Source organism: Haematobia irritans, chromosome 1 (genome assembly GCF_050003625.1).
Source record: "Haematobia irritans isolate KBUSLIRL chromosome 1, ASM5000362v1, whole genome shotgun sequence".
NCBI lineage: Eukaryota > Metazoa > Arthropoda > Insecta > Diptera > Muscidae > Haematobia > Haematobia irritans.
In genome coordinates, this window is record NC_134397.1 from 136,343,112 (window position 1) to 136,360,085 (window position 16,974).

The 16,974-nt window shown below is 30.8% G+C and overlaps 2 protein-coding genes and 1 long non-coding RNA gene across 3 annotated transcripts in view; 2 read left to right on the plus strand and 1 right to left on the minus strand.

The window, feature by feature from the left end:
- Positions 1 to 16,974, minus strand: part of pnt (ETS transcription factor pointed) — a 594,656-nt gene that overhangs the window by 495,357 nt on the left and 82,325 nt on the right. Inside the window, exon 2 of the mRNA XM_075291727.1 lies at positions 8,270 to 8,633. Coding sequence (XP_075147842.1) covers positions 8,270 to 8,617 — 348 coding nt within the window. The 5' untranslated portion in view covers positions 8,618 to 8,633. The remainder of the gene's footprint in view (positions 1 to 8,269; positions 8,634 to 16,974) is intronic.
- Positions 1 to 16,974, plus strand: part of Nagk (N-acetylglucosamine kinase) — a 225,954-nt gene that overhangs the window by 55,024 nt on the left and 153,956 nt on the right. The gene's annotated exons all lie outside the window — the stretch shown is intronic.
- LOC142242455 (uncharacterized) lies at positions 14,374 to 15,019 on the plus strand. The gene is made up of 3 exons (XR_012724107.1): positions 14,374 to 14,465; positions 14,529 to 14,834; positions 14,891 to 15,019. It is a non-coding gene; the product is annotated as an uncharacterized LOC142242455 (long non-coding RNA).

A 16,974-nucleotide genomic window follows, 5' to 3' on the forward strand; every position in this document is an offset into this window, starting at 1 on the left:
CTGTAGAAAATTTTGTCAAAATTTTATTTCTAAAGAAAATTTTGTCAAAATTTTATTTGTATAGAAAATTTTGTCAAAATTTTATTTCTATAGAAATTTTTTCCAAAAATTTTATTTCTATAAAAAATTTTGTCAAAATTTTATTTCTAAAGAAAATTTTGTCAAAACTTTGTTTTTATTGACAACTTTTGCAAAATTTTATTTGTATAGAAAATTTTGTCAAAATATTATTTGTATAGAAAGTTTTTGTCAAAATTTTATTTCTATAGAAAATTTTGTCAAAATTTTATTTCTATAGAAATTTTTTCCAAAAATTTTATTTCCATAGAAAATTTTGTCAAAATTTTATTTCTATAGAAAATTTTGTCAAAATTGTATTTCTAAAGAAAATTTTGTATAGAAAATTTTGTCAAAATTTTATTTGTATATTTATGTCAATGGGAATTTGTCAAAATTTTATTTGTATAGAAAATTTTCTCAAAATTTTATTTCTATAGAAAATTTTGTCAAAATTTTATTTCTAAAGAAAATTTTGTCTAAATTGTATTTTTATTGACAACGTTTGCAAAATTTTATTTGTATCGAAAATTTTGTCAAAATTTTATTTGTATAGAAAGTTTTTATTTCTAAAGAAAATTTTGTCAAAATTGTATTTTTATTGACAACATTTGCAAAATTTTATTTGTATAGAAAATTTTGTCAAAATTTTATTTGTATAGAAAATTTTGTCAAAATTTTATTTGTATAGAAATATTTTGTCAAAATTTTATTTCTATAGAAAATTTTGTCAAAATTTTATTTCTAAAGAAAATTTTGTCAAAATTTTATTTTTATTGACAACTTTTGCAAAATTTTATTCGTATAGAAAGTTTTTGTCAAAATTTTATTTCTATCGAAAATTATGTCAAACTTTTATTTCTATAGAAAATTTTCCAAAAATTTTATTTCCATAGAAAATTTTGTCAAAATTTTATTTCTATACAAAAAGTTTGTCAAAATTCTATTTCTATACAAAAAATTTGTGAAAATTTTATTTCTATAGAAAATTTAGTCAAAATTTTATTTCTATTGAAAATTTTTGCAAAATTTTCTTTCTATAGAAAATTTTTGCAAAATTTTCTTTCTATAGAAAACTTTTGCAAAATTTTCTTTCTATAGAAAATTTTTGCAAAATTTTTTTTTATAAAATATTTAATTGTAGAGGAATATTTTGCAAAATCTACCAAAACATGAAGACATCTTTTAATCTACAAACCAGTAAAACAATCTACCATTTTCCGGTAGAATTCTACCAACTGTGGCAACCGCGCGCAGGAGGTGATTCTGATCTATCGGAATATATATTTTTTCGGAATATCAATATTTTTTAGTAGGCACATTTGTGGCAGTTTAGGGTATATAAAATTTGTGCGAGATTTGACACATTAAAAAACATAATTGCTCAATGCTCTATATTGGTCCTTTGCCAATTGATTTGCGGAAGCTAATTTAGACCCAACAAATTGTCTCTTCACCAACTTGTTTTATGCACATGGAGCAGCATTTAGAAACTTCTAAGCACTGCATCCATCCAATTGTCTATTAGCCTAATCAAACTTGGCAGGCAACCAATTGGTATGAATCATAGAGAATCTACTTTGATGAACCAAAACAAAAAACCGTATCCAAGTTTTGCTATGATGCCAGCCAGCCACTATGCTCCGCCATCGAGTTAGAATATTGGGGTATGATGTAGCTAAATTCCCACATTAATATTCATTACACATAACACATAGAAGAAAAATAGTCAAGTAAAATATAGTTTTTTTTTTATAATTTTTATTTTTCGCATAAAAAAATTCAAAATGCACGCATGCAAAAAAAAGAGAAACAAAAATACTTGGACATACCCATTCTATACGCATCGATCGACACATGATGGTTTTAGAATTATGTTTCAAGTGACAGAGACGAGTAGAAAAAAAATCGAATAAAACACTGCCCAGAATGGATGAAAAAAACAATTCTCCTCTAGCAATAACAATTAACATATGGAACGTATAAATATAGTACCAAGATCCTTATATGGCTTTCAAATGACACACACACCCGGGAGAAGGAATACGTTGACACGTTACAGGTAACGCAGAAAGGGCGAGAGAGGGAAAGCGTCAGAAAAAAACTCTATGGTTATGAAAACAATATGCCTACCCAAATGGAATATAGGGATATCATTTGCTTTAAGCGAAATTTCCAAGTTGGCTATAAACTGAAGTCATCATCATCGTTATTCCTTTTGGAGGAATTGCATGAAATCACTGGTTGTCTGAGTGTATGGGCCAGTATGTTTGTAATCGAATACTTAAACCACCTTTTTGGCCATATTCATCCGGTAAAATGATATTCAAGGATGAATTGGTTACTTTTTGGTTCGAAGATTTTTTTCGAAAGGATAAAATCTTGCGTCTGCCTTAAAATAATTCTCTTTTTATGACATACGTATGACATTCTTTTCCTTGGGCCCAAAGTTTAGTGAACCTTTGTCGTTATATGAGATTATAGTTCGTTTCTTTTTTTCTTCAAATTTTATTGGTAATTTAATCTAAGCAATCGTGCATACTAAGAAAGTTCATAAGAGGGCATCATTACCCATGCAAAAGAGAGAATATGTGGTTAAATTGCTTCCCTTAAGGTTTCAGTAAAATTTGATCTCTATGGATTTGGGGATTTTTTTTTTTTTTGAAAAATATTAACTTTCAAAATTGTTTGACCGGGTCAACGCAGAGAGTCTTCCTTAAAACTAATTTATATGTTTTGTAGTAAAAATTATGCCATTACTTTCCACTAGATGGCGTTATTAATCTGTATCTCGCGTTAGTCCGATTGTTTGTGAGTGATTTATACCAGTTTGTTTGAGCAAAAAATTTTACTTGAATTCAAGGATTTTGATCTTCCCATTTTTGGTATTGAGTTCAAGTCAAAGATATCGAGAATTTTTGATCGAAATCTAAAATTGACATGGCATCAAAAATTATATTCCTTCAAGTAACAAATGAACACTTGCAAAAAGGTCACTTTCTAACAGTGCGCACCATTTCAAAGTCATGAACTTACACCAATGACCTTGGGTACCTTTATCCCTTATTTGTGGCCGCGTTACTTTATATTCATCTCGTCCTCCAATTCGGAAAGAATTCGGAGAAATGTTAAAAAAGATATGGATCCATTAGATATAATGCAATACAAATTCACGTTTTACTTTGAAATCTTCAAAAATATATGTTTTTTTTTAAATAAAATTTTGAAAAAATTTTCTATAGAATAAAATTTTGAGAAAATTGTCTATAGAAATAAAATTTTGCCAAACATTTTCTATAGCAATAAACTTTTGCCAAAAAAATTCTATAGAAATAAAATTTTGAGAAAATTTTCTACAGAAATAAAATTTTGAGAAAATTTTCTACAGAAATAAAATTTTGCAAAAAAATTTCTATCGAAATAAAATTGTGACCAAATTTTGTATGGAAATAAAATGAGAAAATATTTATAGAAATAAAATTTTGCCAAAAATTTTCTAAAGAAATAAAATTTAGACAAAATTGTCTATAGAAATAAAATTTTGAGAAAATTTTCTATAGAAATAAAATTTTGAGAAAATTTTCTATTGAAAAAAAAATTTTGACAAAGTTTTCTATAGAAATAATATTTTGACAAAATTTTCTATAGTTTGAAAAATTTTTCTATAGAAATAAAATTTTAAAAAAATTTTCTACAGAAATAAAATGTTGAGAAAATTTTCTACAGAAATAAAATTTTGCCATAAATTTTCTATAGAAATAAAATTTTGCCAAAAATTTTTTAAAGATATAAAATTTAGACAAAATTTTCTATAGAAATAAAATTTTGAAAAATTTTTCTATAGAAATAAAATTTTGAGAAAATTTTCTATTGAAACAAAATTTTTACAAAATTTTCTATAGAAATAATATTTTGACAAAATTTTCTATAGTTTGAAAAATTTTTCTATAGAAATAAATTTTTAAGAAAATTTTCTACGGAAATAAAATTTTGAGAAAATTTCCTACAGAAATAAAATTTTGAGAAAATTTTCTATAGAAATAAAATTTTGCCAAAAATTTTCTAAAGAAATAAAATTTAGACAAAATTTACTATAGAAATAAAATTTTGAAAAATTTTTTCTATAGAAATAAATTCTTAAGAAAATTTTCTACAGAAATAATATTTTGACAAAATTGTCTATAGTTTTAAAAATTTTTCTATAGAAATAAAATTTTAAGAAAATTTTCTACAGAAATAAAATTTTGAGAAAATTTCCTACAGAAATAAAATTTTGAGAAAATTTTCTACAGAAATAAAATGAGAAAATTTTCTATAGTTTGAAAAATTTTTCTATAGAAATAAAATTTTCTACAGAATTCAATTTTGATAAAATTTTCTACAGAAATAAAATTTTGAGAAAATTTTCTACAGACATAAAATTTTACCAAAAATTTTCTATAGATATAAAATTTTGCCAAAAATTTTCTAAAGAAATAAAATTTAGACAAAATTTACTACAGAAATAAAATTTTGAAAAATTTTTCTATAGAAATAAAATTTTGAAAAAATTTGCTATAAAAATAAAATGTTGAGAAAATTTTCTATTGAAATAAAATTTTTACAAAATGTTCCATAGTTTGAAAAATTTTTCTATCGTAATAAAATTTTAAGAAATTTTTCTACAGAAATAAAATTTTGAGAAAATTTTCTACAGAAATAAAATTTTGATAAAATTTTCTACAGAAATAAAATGTTGAGAAAATTTTCTACAGAAATAAAATTTTGCCAAAAATTTTCTATAGAAATAAAATTTTGCCAAAAATTTTCTAAAGATATAAAATTTAGACAAAATTTTCTATAGAAATAAAATTTTGAAAAATGTTTCTATTGAAATAAAATTTTGATAAAATTTTCTATAGAAATAATATTTTGACAAAATTTTCTATAGTTTGAAAAATTTTTCTATAGAAATAAAATTTTAAGAAAATTTTCTACAGAAATAAAAGTATGAGAAAATTTCCTACAGAAATAAAATTTTGAGAAAATTTTCTACAGAAATAAAATGTTGAGAAAATTTTCTATAGAAATAAAATTTTGAGAAAATTTTCGATTGATTATTTTTCGGAGGCTTCAAGTGTGGTTTATTGTTGGGTTTAATGAACTGCCTGAATTTATTCTGATAATTGGTTGATAGTTTTACTGCAAGTAGAGGATGCTGATGAGGAATGTGGTAATTCCGAAACGTGCGTCCATCCAACCATCTTGCAGTCTATAGGGCTTTGCCCAAATAAATTTGACAAACATTCATTTCCTCTGTTGGTTAAGCTACACTTGTAGTTTAGTCAATGTATGGTTTTAAGCTGAAATCAAAAAAACAACAGAAATAAAATTTTTACAAATTTTTTTATAGAAATAAAATTTTTGCAAAATTTTCTATAGAAATAACATTTTGACAAAAAATTCAATAGTTTGAAAATTTTTTCTATAGAAATAAAATGTTGAGAAAATTTTCTACAGAAATAAAAGTTTGATAAAATTTTCTATAGAAATAAAATTTTGCCAAAAATTTTCTAAAGAAATAAAATTTAGACAAAATTTTCTAAAGAAATAAAATTTAGACAAAATTTTCTATAGAAATAAAATTTTGACAAAATTTTCTATAGAAATAAAATGTTGACAAAATTTTCTATATAAATAAATTTTTGACAAAATTTTTTTATAGAAATAAATTTTTGACAAAATTTACTATAGAAATAATTCGGAGCCACCGTGGTGCAATGGTTAGCATGCTCGCCTTGTATACACAAGGTCGTGGGTTCGATTCCTGCCTCGACCGAACACCAAAAAAGTTTTTCAGCGGTGGATTATCCCACCTCAGTAATGCTGGTGACATTTCTGAGGGTTTCAAAGCTTCTCTAAGTGGTTTCACTGCAATGTGGAACGCCATTCGGACTCGGCTATACAAAGGAGGTCCCTTGTCATTGAGCTTAACATGGAATCGGGCAGCACTCAGTGATAAGAGAGAAGTTCACCAATGTGGTATCACAAGGGACTGAATAGTCTAAGTGAGCCTGATACATCGGGCTGCCACCTAACCTAACCTTACCAACTATAGAAATAAAATTTTGACAAAATTTTCTATAGGTTTATTTGTTTGGTTGTTTTTTGGAAAAATTTTAATCAAATTTTGGCATATTATATTTGGCTCGAGTGGCATCTGTGTTATGAATTCGATATCGAATGCCGTAATTTGGCCATAGTGGCTACATCTTCACTGGTGCAATGGTTAGCATGCCCGCCTTGCATACACAAGGTCGTGGGTTCGATTCCTGCTTCGACTGCAATGAAGAGGTGATCGCCGAAACTGAGGCCTATTTGGAGGCAAAACCGAAGGAGTACTACCAAAATGGTATCAAAAAATTGGACGGTAGTTATAATCGTTGTATCGCTCTTGAAGGGAACTATGTTGAATAATAAAAACGAATTTTGACCAAAAATGTGTTTTTCTTTGTTAGACCGGGGACTTATCAGCCAACCTGTTAGTTTTTTGGTAGAATTTTCTTCACATTTTGGTATATGATATTTGGCTCGAGTGGCATTTGTGTTATGAATTCGATATCGAATGCCGTAATTTGGCCATAGTGGCTACATTTTCACTGTTACGTATATAGGCTATAATTCAGAAGATCTGTGGCAAACGGTTTTTATTACCAATCGAAAGCTATCGTTTCAGCACTCACAAAAAAATATACTTGGTATTAAAGATTACGAAACTTAAATTTTAGGATGCGCAATTTGCATATTATTAAGGACAAAGTTCTTTAAAATAATGAAATTTTAATTAAAAGAAAGTTTACAATATTTGCTTTATTTTTTTTTTTTAATGTTTGCTTTATTTTTTTGTTTTTTAATTTTTAAATTGTATTTTTTTAGGACAACAATTTTGGAATTTTGCGTCTAATGCAAATTTTTCATAAAGTAAAGAAATTTAAGATTTAAAGAAATTTCCTTAAATTAACTGAAATTTTGAATGTTTAGATTTAAGATAAAAACGCTTCAAATATAGGCTAATGCTTATTTCGAGGATTTTGTATTGAAATTAGGAAAACGTTTTTACTTTAAAATGTGTGTTAAAAAATCATGAAAATGTTCTTTTCGGATCCGGAAGTGGTGCAAAATTGACGCAGAGGCGATGAATTTAACATGGGCTTGTCATACGACGGAAGTCCTTCATTTCAACAGCCGTTGCACTGAATTTGCATCACTTCTTTAGGTGTGATCCGAATTCAATGTTTTGGATGTAAATTAAAAAATTCTGTGATATTTTGTCAAATAAATAATTTTTATAATTTTTTATAATTTTTTATAATTTTTAATCGATTCTAACGCTTGTCGGAAACGTTTGACCTCAAATATTTTCAAAAACTCACAATTTTTTCAGATTGGATTTAGCATTTTGAATTCTTACTCTGTTTTTAACCTATTTGAAACAAAAAAAATTAAAATTACCCATTAAAGGTATGAAAAAACCAAGATATAAAAAATTGACTTAAAAGAACTTCCTTGGTAGTTAAAATAAAGAACATCATTGGGAGTGCATCTTCTGGAAGTACTTTTAAAGTTGTGCCTTTGGAAGAACTTCCAAATTTTTTTGCTGGGCTAGCATTTCTTTGTACTTGGATAGCTTTATTAATATATTGCAAAAAGAAAATTAAAATTCCATACATGAGCTATGTATCCTAATTTTAATTTAGTTGATTCTAGATTTAAAGCTACAATGGTCCTTAAAAATGTCCTAATATTAAAGAAACCGGTATAGCTCGGAATCAATACCAAAATCCTTAAGGAAAGGTCAAAATCTTTGGATCCAAGTAAACTTTTCGTGGAGTGAGTGTATCTTGTTTTACTATGTTCATGAGGAATACTAATATAAGCAAACATACAAAAAAAAACAAAGAAACAATATTATCCAATTCATTAAATCAAAAATCAAATAATTCAATGTACACTAAAATCGTTGCGATATTCTGTAGACAATGTCATTCAGATAAGAAATCTCAAAACAACACTCTTGTCAATAATATGGAAATTGCACCTCAACATTGAAACGTGACGCCAATATTGTAGAGTCATAGCTGACATGGAAAATGTTTATATTTATAAACACAAAAAATAAAATAAAATATCAAAAGTATGTATATTAAAAAAGATATTGCATAAAAATTCTTACCTCTATTAGATTGGACAGAAATGTCACTTTGCGATTCTTTTTAAGACGCATCGTCGTACTGGAACTATTGGAAGACAATAGTGAAGATGATAGATTAGTTGGGTTATTGGTATTATCACAATTGGTTGTGGTAGCAATATTGCTGTTGGCCTTATTAAATAAATAATTTGTGGGAAAATTTAAAATATCACTAAAATTCGGTGGGCCCGAATGATTATGATGATGGTGGTGGTGGTGATGAGTCGAATGATGATGGGATTTCTCAAAGAATGCAGTTGCTGATGTTGTGGGCAACATAAATTTTGTAGTGGGAGGTAATTCAGGGGTTTTACATATGCCCAATTCCATATTTAACAAAAGACATCTGTAAAGAGAAACAAAAACAAAAAATACGAATTAAAACAATTAAAATTGAAAATATGAATTATTTTTTATATATTGCAAAATGTTCCCGCAGCTACTTTTTAATTGGCCAAATGTCCTCACTATCACTTTTCTAAAATGATCTTATGAAGTATAACCTGTGGATCGCATAATATGGACATAAAGGCCAATGTAGAGTTCAGGAAATTTGTCCCGAATAAAATTTTTTAAAGACTACAGGAAAAAATATATTGATCCAATCAATGGCTACAATTAATTTATTTGATTAATTTTTAGCAAAGTTTGCGTTGAGCCTCTTCAGTGTTTCTGCCACATATCACAGCGGCTATATCATCAGCGTAGCCAACAAGGATTATATCGTCTCCCGTGGGCATCTTCAGTATTATTGCATTCCAGAGATCTGGACCGAGGATTGAGGCTGATTCGGAAGCTTAGGTTATTTACATTCTTCTTGGGACCTAAATAGTCTCCTATGTCAAAACTCGATCTGTAAGAAAGTCTTTCAATATTCCCATTAAATATTTCGACATGTGAAATATCATCTCTAGAGCGCATATTACGTATGTTCGTCTTCGGTTGTTAAAGACATTACTAATATCTAGTGACGCCAATAGAATAGATCTCGAAGAGTGGTTGGCCTATTGTGATGTTTATACGGAAGTCAGGGATGGAAAATGCAGTATTATAGTACTTTTTTCAATACTTTTTCACCCCAGTCAGTACCGTAGTACCCCCGCGAATGATTTAGTACCTTTTGTGTAGACATTTTTGAGTCGATATCAGATTTATGGTAGAATAGCTTTGACAAAATATTTTAATATTTTGAGAAAGTCTTTATCAACCTTATTAATAGTCTTTTACAAATATGGCAAAACAGATAAGTTCATGCGGGAAGAAAATCTCAATTTTGTAAAAGCCATAGTCAACAGAATTTTATTGAATTTCAAGAATGTTTTAGTCGAAAAAGAATGCGATTCTATATTATCGATTTTTTATTTCGGTAGACAATTTTGGCAAAATTTAATTTCCATAGAAAATTTTGCTCGCGCATCGCGAAAATCCGAGCTACTCGCACGCAAAGCTGGCAAAATCGCTAAAAGTTGCCAAATCAACCGTTACAAATGTAACTAAAGTTTTTGGGGAACGTTTGTCGACAGCCAGGAAGTCTGGATCGGGGGGAAATCGAAAACCGAAAGCCGCTGAGACGCCAAAGAGAGTTGCCGGTAGTTTCAAGCGAAACCCTAACCTCTCTCTCCAGATGCCGCAAATAAGCTGAGTGTATCGTCTACAACCGTGCATCGAGCCATAACACAAGCCGGACTATCGACTTACAAGAAGGTAGTGACTCCAAATCGCGATGATAAACAAAATACGACGGCCAAAGCGCGATCCCGGAGGCTGTACACGACGATGCTGGCGAAGTTTGACTGCGTGGTAATGGACGACGAAACCTACGTCAAAGCCGACTACAAGCAGCTTCCGGGACAGGAGTTTTATACGGCAAAAGGAAGGGGAAAGGTACATAAAAGTGTCAAAGTTCGCAAAGAAATATCTGGTTTGGCAAGCCATATGTACCTGTGGCTTGAAAAGCAGCATTTTCATAGCTTCCGGGACTGTCAACCAAGAAATTTACGTGAAAAGAGTGTTTGAATAAACGTCTGCTGCCTTTCCTGAAGAAACACGGTTGTTCCGTACTGTTTTGGCCGGATTTGGCAACTTGCCATTACGGTAAAAAGGCCATGGAGTGGTACGCCGCCAACAACGTGCAGGTGGTTCCCAAGGACAAGAACCCTCCCAACACGCCAGAGCTCCGCCCAATTGAGAAATACTGGGCTATTGTCAAGCGGAACCTAAAGAAGACCAAAAAACTGCTAAGGACGAACAGGAGTTCAAGGCAAACTGGCTTTCTGCGGCGAAGAAGGTGGACAAGGTGGCTGTACAAAATCTGATGGCAGGTGTCAAGCGTGAGGCCCGGCAATTCGGATTTGGAAAAGCGAAAGCCTAACTGAATATTTTTCCTGAATTTTGTACTAATTGAACTTGAAAAAGAAATTTAATTTGATTTTTTAAATAAGCGATTTCACCGATTTACACGCGTTTTCCCTTGACCAAATTTTGACCGTATCACCCTTTATAGGAAATTTTTGCAAAATTTGTTTGTATAGAAAAATTTTTGCAAAATTTATTTCTATAGAAAAATTTTTGCAAAATTTTATTTCTATAGAAAATGTTTGAAAAATTTTATATCTATAGAAAATTTTTACAAAATTTTATTTGTATAGAATATTTTGTCAAAATTTTATTTATATAGAAAATTTTGTCAAAACTTTATTTATATAGAAAATTTTGTCAAAATTTTATTTTTATAGACATTTTTTTCAAAAATTTATTTCTATAGAAAATTTTGTCAAAATTTTATTTTCTTTAAAATTCAGTCTGAAGGAGCTCTTGACAATAATCTTCCAGTGAAATTTTTGTTGAAATTTAGTAAAAAATACCTTTTCGCACAAAAAAATGCCTTTTTTTGTACTTTCCTAAAAATTGTATTTTCCATCCCTGATGGAAGTTTTAGATTCTTCCTTAAGAACTCTTAGTGTTGATTTTCCAGATCTCGCGGAGAGATAACCAACCGTCTTAATCGTCATGTCTTGGTTTGGATGAGTCTTTCGAATAGTTTTCCAGGTAGCGTCATGAGCTTGGTAGCTCTTGCACTTGCTGATCAAAACCAATTTTTTGTTCTTTACACAAATTAGGGTATATACCCTCTATTACACTGAAAAAAAAAGGCATACCAAAGATTTTGTCTTTACTTTAAACAATTTGGTATTGATTCCGAGCCAAAGAAGCGGAGAATACAAGTAAGGATACTTTTAAGACACAATTCTCTTTTAAATTTGGGTTTTGTGTACTTGCAAATTTTTCAGCATTTTTTCTTCATATGCTATCAAAGTCCTTTAAAAACGAGTTAACGAAAACTTTATTTTCCAAATTCAGACTCGACTTCCAGTAGAAATTTTGCTATGTTTCAAGTAAAAAACCTCTTCAAAATGAAGTGTTGAAAAACATGTCATATTTTTGAACAATTTTTTGCTTTGTAGTCAAGATGCAAAAAGACAACAAACTTAAACACAATTTCATTATTTTAAAGAATTTTTCTGAATTGTTAAAGTCAAGTTGACCTTAGCCCAAAAATGTTTTCTTTCATGTTATGATACCCGTTTTTAAGTCAAATCACTTAAGTACAAGGACAATACGACTTCATTGAAAAGTTTATCGACGAAATGCGTCTTCTATGCTAAGCAAAATTTGCATTCGTATTTTAAAGACATGACCTCACGACAATATTTTTTTTCAGTGTAATATCTAGTGACGTCAATAGAATAGATCTCGAAGAGTGATTGGCCTATTGTGATGTTTGTATGAAAGTTTTAGATTCTTCCTTAAGGACTTAAGGACTCCTAGTGTCGATTTTCCAGATCTCGCGGACAGATACCCAACCGTCTTAATCGTCAAGACTTGGTTTGGATGAGTCTTTCGAATAGATTTCCAGGTATGTCTAGCGTCACGAGCTTGGTAGCTCTTGCACTTGCTGATCAAAACCAATTTTTTGTTCTTTCCACACCTACCTCTATTAGGCATTTGTAGTTCCAGGCCTGATTTTGTCTCGCGACAGATCTAGAGCGGTCAAAACCCGTGTTTTATGAAAGTCGGTTTTTCTCGGGTTTTAAAAACCGGACTTTTTCCATAACCGGTGGACGGTGTGTTTTGAAATAAATAGCCGACACAACCGGTTCAACCGGTATTCATACACCCAGAGAAATGATTGGTTGGAATTCGATTAGGACAACAGTTTGATAGTGGAGACCCACAATTTTTAATTGTGTGGAATAATTTTTAGTTATTTCTCTTATTTGATAGTTTATATAACCAATATAATAGCGGTGTGACCGAAAGTTGGTACACACGACCAAGTATTGGTCGTTATTTATATATTGAAGTAAGCAACCATTTCAATTTATTACACCCCGTTGTGCTAACTGACTTCTTTTGCCAATATGCTTCCATGCCCAACTGAAGGTCTGTTTAACAACTAAGTTGGTTGTGTTAACTGATTTGATAGTTATAAAGGGAATTGGTTGCTATGGACTACATATACATATATAACAACAAATATATTGTGTTTTGCCTAATTAATTATCAACTTTAAATTCTTTAAATTTCAATTCAATATTTTGATGACGTTTACTCGAATTTAGAGAACATATCCATAAAGGATTGCTGTGAGTTATATATATATACAGTGAATGGAAGACACAAACGGTCGTCTAACTTTTGTCCACATTTGGCAGGTGTCCAGTTAGAAAACCGTCCACGTTTGGTAGGTGCCGGTTTTCAGAGTGACCAAGTCTGAGAGTTTTTTTGTACATTTTTAAATTGGGTAGCTGTATTCTTAAGTTGTAAGTAACTTAAACATCAAATTAAATTAATACTCCTCACTCTTTACCTTCTTCCCTCTAGGGATATCTCAACAAATGTGACGACTTCCGATGTAACGACAACATTTCATGATCCATGCCTGAGTTCAGAGTCACGCTGAAAATCGATCCGGTAATTATAGGTACAACTGAAACATTTCCATTCAGTTCTAAGCTCTGTAGGTGTTTCGGATACATTGGCTTCACTTCTGCGATTAAAACCGAATGACCATTACACCATGATCATGCCAAATTGGATATTAACGCAAAAATTTCGTTAGGTATTATTTCTTTCAGGCTTTAAAAGCAAAATATTTTGAGAACTGCCCTCCAATAAGATTTATGAAATCGAAGATTACAAGTTTAGAAGAATTCTTATAGGCCGAGGACCTCCTTGGGCCTGAAAATTATGCAGATTGGTTTGCAAACATCGCAACTATCTATTTTGTGAAGTTTCTTTTCCAGTTCAAAAATGTTCTACATATGACGATTTTTTATTAGCTTAATAATCAATACAAGAAATATTAATATGTAATTAAATTAAATAAAAATTAAACTTAATTCAAAGGATGGTTTCTTAATTTCATAAGGTTGTCCGAAAAAATAATTAGTTGTTTTAACAAACGAATGAAATTTTATTGGTTGGGATTACCAATTAGGGTGTTAATGTGCCCAAATTTTAGTTATCCAAACAATTTATGTATTGTTGTGCCAGACAAGAATTGGTTGCTCTAACAAATATTGTCGGTTATATTCTGATGGTAGATGGGACCAAATAAATCGGTTGGCAAAAAAATTGGTTGGCACAACAAATTTGTTTTCTGTGTGCACCCAGAGAAATGATTGGTTGGAATTCGATTAGGACAACAGTTTGATAGTGGAGACCCACAATTTTTAATTGTGTGGAATAATTGTTAGTTATTTCTCTTATTTGATAGTTTATATAATCAATATAACGGTGGTGTGACCAAAAGTTGGTACACATGACCAAATATTGGTCGTTATTTATACATTGAAGTAACTAACCATTTCAATTTAGTCCACCCTGTTGTGATAACTGATTTGTTTTGCCATTGTGTCACCAAACCCAACTGAAAGTCCGCCTAGCCAATAAGTTGGTTGTGTTAACAAATTGTATAGTTATAAAGGAATTTGTTGCTATGGACTACATAAATATGACAACAAATAAGTTGTTGTTTGATTTCATTAATTATTAATTTCAATACAATTCAAATTTTTCATGTCGAGTACCCAATATTAGAGAAAATTCTGGCCATAAAGACTTTCTGTAAATTAGGTATATATTCTTTTTAATTCGGTAGCTGCATTCTTAAGTGGTAAGTAACATAATCATCAAATGAAATTAATAACACTCACTCACTTATGTTCTTCCCTACTAGAGATATTTTAACAAATGTGACGATTTCCGAGGATGTGAATGCTACCTCGCCATCGAACTTAAAATCGATCAGAACTGAAGAAAGATTCTGGTGCAAAGACATAACAACATTTCAAGGTCCATGCGTGAGTCACGATCGGGTAATTGTGAGTGGAGCATCAGCAGTATCTGCATCATTTCCATTCAGTTTTTAATCTCTGTTGGGGTTTTGGGTACATTGGGGTACTGCCACTCAAATCGAATGACATATATAATCATGTAAGGCGTGTTCTATTAGACAAACTTTGCCAACAGAACACGATCAAAGGTACATTTTTTAACGTTAACGCAATTTTTTTTATATTATGTCTGCTTTTCTTCCAGAAATTTAAAAAAAATATTTTGACCTCCTTGGACCTGAAAATTGTGTAGATTTCGCAACTCTTGCTATCTCATGGAGTTTCTTTTGCAGTTCATAAAAGGTTCTAAAGATGGCGATGTTTTTTTAGGTTAATAGTCAATAAAAATATTAATATGTATTAAAATTAAATACAGACTAAAATTAATTCACCAAATGGTTTCTTTAATTTCTCAAGCATTGGTTGTCCGAAAATAATAATTAGTTGTTTCAACAAAGGAATAAAATCTTATTGGTTGGGATTACCAATTAGACTTATAATGTGCCCAAATTTTAGTTATCCAAACAATTTGATATACTGTTGTGCAAGACTTCAGTTGGTTGCTTTGACAAATTTTGTCAGTTATTTGGTTGGCAAAAGAATTGGTTGGCACAACAAATTTGTTTTCTGTGTGTACAAATACGTAATTTTAAAAGGTAAATCTAATTTTATTATCACAAAAGATCAACGAAAAAACTAACTCAATAATTTATTAATAGTTGGACACAATTTTTTTTAATTGAAATTTACGTTGCACTTTTTTGGAAGTGATTTCATTGCAGTTTATTAAAATACCCGGATGTATTTGTCTAATTTTGGCAATTTAAATTGGTAATTTTATAATGAAAATATAAAACCCGAAAGGGTTGAAAACACCGGTTCTCCCCGGCCCCCGAAAACGAGATTTTAACGAAAACGGACAATCGGTGTAAGAGGACCAACCGGTCCACCGGTTTTTATCCATCAGTTTTGATCACTCTAGATAGATCCCCAACAGTCGTACTAGTCCCGTCATGTCTTGGTTTAATGAGCCATTCGAATAACTTTCCAGCTGTGTTCAGCTGGAAAATGGTCTGTACGACGATTATGACGCCTAGTAGCCCTTGCCCTTGCTAAAAAAATCTTTGTTATTTCCACACATTAGGGAAGATACCCTATGTTAGGATGTTGATGTTGTACATAGCAAGTATGGTTTCGCGTGGCTTGGCTCCTGAGGGTATGCCATCGGAACCGGTTGCCTTTTCCTCCTTAAGGTAAATACACTTTCATACAGACAGACAGATGGGAGAATTGCAAGGGTTGTAACGACACCAAGCAAATGTGGCCTCATTTCAACTTAAACCGCACACTAGATATGCTAATGTTCTCGAGACGTCAGATATCACTCCTTATATCTGCTATAACGGGTCGCTGCCTGATAGGCGATTTTGCAAAAACTATTGGCGCGAAGTATAATGACTATTGTATGAGCTGTCATGATGCGGAGGAAAAAGAATCAATTAAACACCTCTTGTGTGAGTGTCCTGCATTTTGTGTAAAGCGCAAGCAACTTTTAGGAGCATATACCTTCAGATTACTGGCGGATCTGGAAAACGTTAACTTAAGAAGTCTGCTAATGATTTTGGAACAATCTGGTTGGTTCAGCGAAGAAAAATAATCGAGAAGGTTCATCGGTTAAAACTAGAAGTGTCCGTATGTAATAGGTACTTTTAGTTAATGTGGTATCACAATGGACTGAATAGTCTAAGTGAGCCTGAATCTTAATCGGGCTGCCACTTTAACCTAACCTAACCTACAGACAGTGGTCTCTACCAGAGAACTGCAACCGGTGGTTTTTTTTCGTATTGCAATTAGGGCTGTCGTTCAGGATCGATTTTTGTAAATCCCGGGATTCGGGATTTCAAAATATTGAATCCCGGGATCCCGGGATTTTTTTCGGGATCCCGAAATGTTCGGGATCCCGAAATATTCGGGATTTTTTAAATATTTTGAGTAATAACAGTCCTCAACATTAAAACATGGTAGTACATTAATGGTGTTTTCTTTTCTGAAAAAAGTGCTTTGCCTTCATTTTGTCTGTACAGAATGCGCATTTTTAAAATGTTACCAGCAACCTAAAAAAATGCTATCATTTCAGCGGGCAGAAAAGAATTCAAAGAAGGAGGCAGGGCAATCGCAGCACTCTCGTTTGTTGGCAGTGCTGAAAATGCCCGTAATTTGCCTCTATGCGTGGCGCTATTTTCACAACAGAATTCAAAGCCTTTTCGCACTTTTGCCTGTTTTTTTTAG